The 2,274-nt window shown below is 38.8% G+C and overlaps 1 protein-coding gene across 1 annotated transcript; it reads right to left on the bottom strand.

The window, feature by feature from the left end:
• Positions 1 to 240: 240 nt before the first annotated feature.
• Positions 241 to 1,278, bottom strand: PTAFR (platelet activating factor receptor). Its single transcript, XM_044668748.1, has one exon. It carries the CDS (start codon positions 1,276 to 1,278, stop codon positions 241 to 243), a length of 1,038 nt encoding a protein of 345 aa, XP_044524683.1.
• Between the last annotated feature and the right edge of the window lie 996 nt (positions 1,279 to 2,274).

Below are 2,274 nucleotides of genomic sequence, written 5' to 3' on the forward strand. Positions count from 1 at the left end.
AAAGCAGGAGGGTTTTTCTAGGGGAAGAAGGAACAACCTCTTCAGGCATCATTGAGATGTTCCCAGCCTATTTAGGAGAAGTTGTCTCACCTTCACTCTATCTACAGCTGTAGCTGTCCAGAGAAACAAGGCAGAGGGAACTGTCCAGACTCAGATGGAGTATCTTCTCTTTCCTTTCTGGATCCCAGCATAACTCCTGCAGAGCAATGGCTCTTGACTCTGGGGCAGGGGAGCTACAGCCTAAATGTTTTTAGAGTTGACAGGGAAGTTGTTGAGGGGAACGACCACTTCTACACCTGTGTCCGTAGTGACCCGGGAACATTTGCGGCTCCCTTTCATGCTTTGTAACCTCTCTTTCAGATGTTTTCGGAACTTCTTGGTGAGGAAGCAATAGATGATGGGGTCCAGGACACAGTTGATGCTCATGAGGCAGAGGGTCACCTGATGGGCATCATTGATGAGCTGATGGACCTGGACATTGTCCTGAAAACCTATTTGCAGCTCTGCCAGAGTCCAGGGCAACTGGACGATGTGATGGGGCACAAAGCAGATGAAGAAGACAGCCATCACTGTGCAAACCATCCAGAGGGCTTTGTGTTTGACATCAGCATTGCTCTGGGGCTGGAGGGGCTGAGCCAACAAGGTCCGGATGATAATCACATTGCAGATCAGGATCACAAGGAAAACAACGAAAAAGCAAAGAACAATGAAGACATGTATTAGGAGGACAGGGATACTTCCTTTTTCGTAATGTTCAAAGCAGCGAGTTACATTTTCTCCAGTGGTCTTTGAGGGAACAGAGTTGGTTGCATCAGAGACAAGAAAATAGGAAGCACATCCCACAATCACCACCCAGATGATGGTGGACAGGAGGATGCCCCGACGACGTGTGGTAGATTGGGCTGCTTTGATGGGGTCTGTCACAGCCTGGAAACGGTTATAAGTGATGACCCCGAGGAAGCACACAGAACAGTAAGTGTTGATGAAGAAGAGACAGCCTGCCACGTTGCAGAGGAATTTGGGGAGGAACCAGTTGCCTTGGTTAAAATAATAGATAATCCACAAGGGCAAAGCAACCAAGAAGAGCAGGTCAGCCACTGTCAGGTTGACCATGAAGATTTTGATCTCATTGAGTTTCTTGGAAGGGTCAAGGCTGATAAACACCCAGAGCACGTAAGCATTGGAGACGATGCCCAGCACAAAGATGATACTATAAACAATAGGGAAGAGAGTGTATCTGAATTCAGAGTCTATCCGGAAGGAGTTATCTTCATCCATTGCTGTGAATGGCAAATGGGCAGCAGGCCACCAAGTATTTTCTGGGCCTAAAGAATGACAGATTATTTCTTTTTAGTGACAGTATAAAAAGTTAACATTCCAATATTTGGGTACTATGTATATATATATATATATATATATATATATATATTTTAAAATATATATACATACTTTAAATATATACATACATACTCTAAATCTATATACACATACATATACATATATATATATATATATATACTTTAAAATACACACACACACACACAGAGGTATTCCTTCTACCTTGTGGGGGTTAGGGGAAAGCACATTGCAATCTGGAAAATCTGCATAAAATTTTGGACCCTCCTTTTATAGCAGAGAAGTCTAAATTTTTTCTTTTTCTTTTTTCTTTTTTAGAAGGTGTTAACCATACCTTATTGTGAAATTTGGGTTAAGTATTTAGTCACAGGCTATATATAAGTGAATGATATAAGTGAATGTTCAGATAACACTACATTTCCAGCTTTTGGTTATCATCCACTGGCTTTCATGTTCTTTTTTGCAGCCTTTAACTTTTTACTTATTTTAACTTTTTAAAAAATTGTGTTTATGGCATTAAAAGATAAAATATGTTGCTATTATACACTAATAGACATATATTTTAAATATTTCTGAGTTTCTAAACTTTTTCTGTGTTGTCTGCATCTTCTGCAAAACTCCCCCAAAAATTCCTTTTAATTTCTTATGCCAACCTGCAGTATAGCAAAACCATGATGGCGAAAGTAGCAATGTGGAAAGGATACCTGTATACATATATATGCATATCTATTATATAATATGATTATATATAATGTATATATGAAATATATATAATATCTATTCTATAACATGCATTATAAATTATATATATATTATATATAACATGGTATATACACACACATATATTACCAGAGAATGCTCAGTGGGTAAGGAGGGAATGTATTCATAAATGAACATAGTATAAAAAAATAAAAGGCA

This window comes from Gracilinanus agilis, chromosome 3 (assembly GCF_016433145.1).
Source record: "Gracilinanus agilis isolate LMUSP501 chromosome 3, AgileGrace, whole genome shotgun sequence".
NCBI lineage: Eukaryota > Metazoa > Chordata > Mammalia > Didelphimorphia > Didelphidae > Gracilinanus > Gracilinanus agilis.

Coding starts and splice junctions, on each gene's coding strand:
- PTAFR (XM_044668748.1), bottom strand. CDS start 1,278: ATGGATGAAGATAACTCCTTCCGGATAGACTCTGAATTCAGATACACT.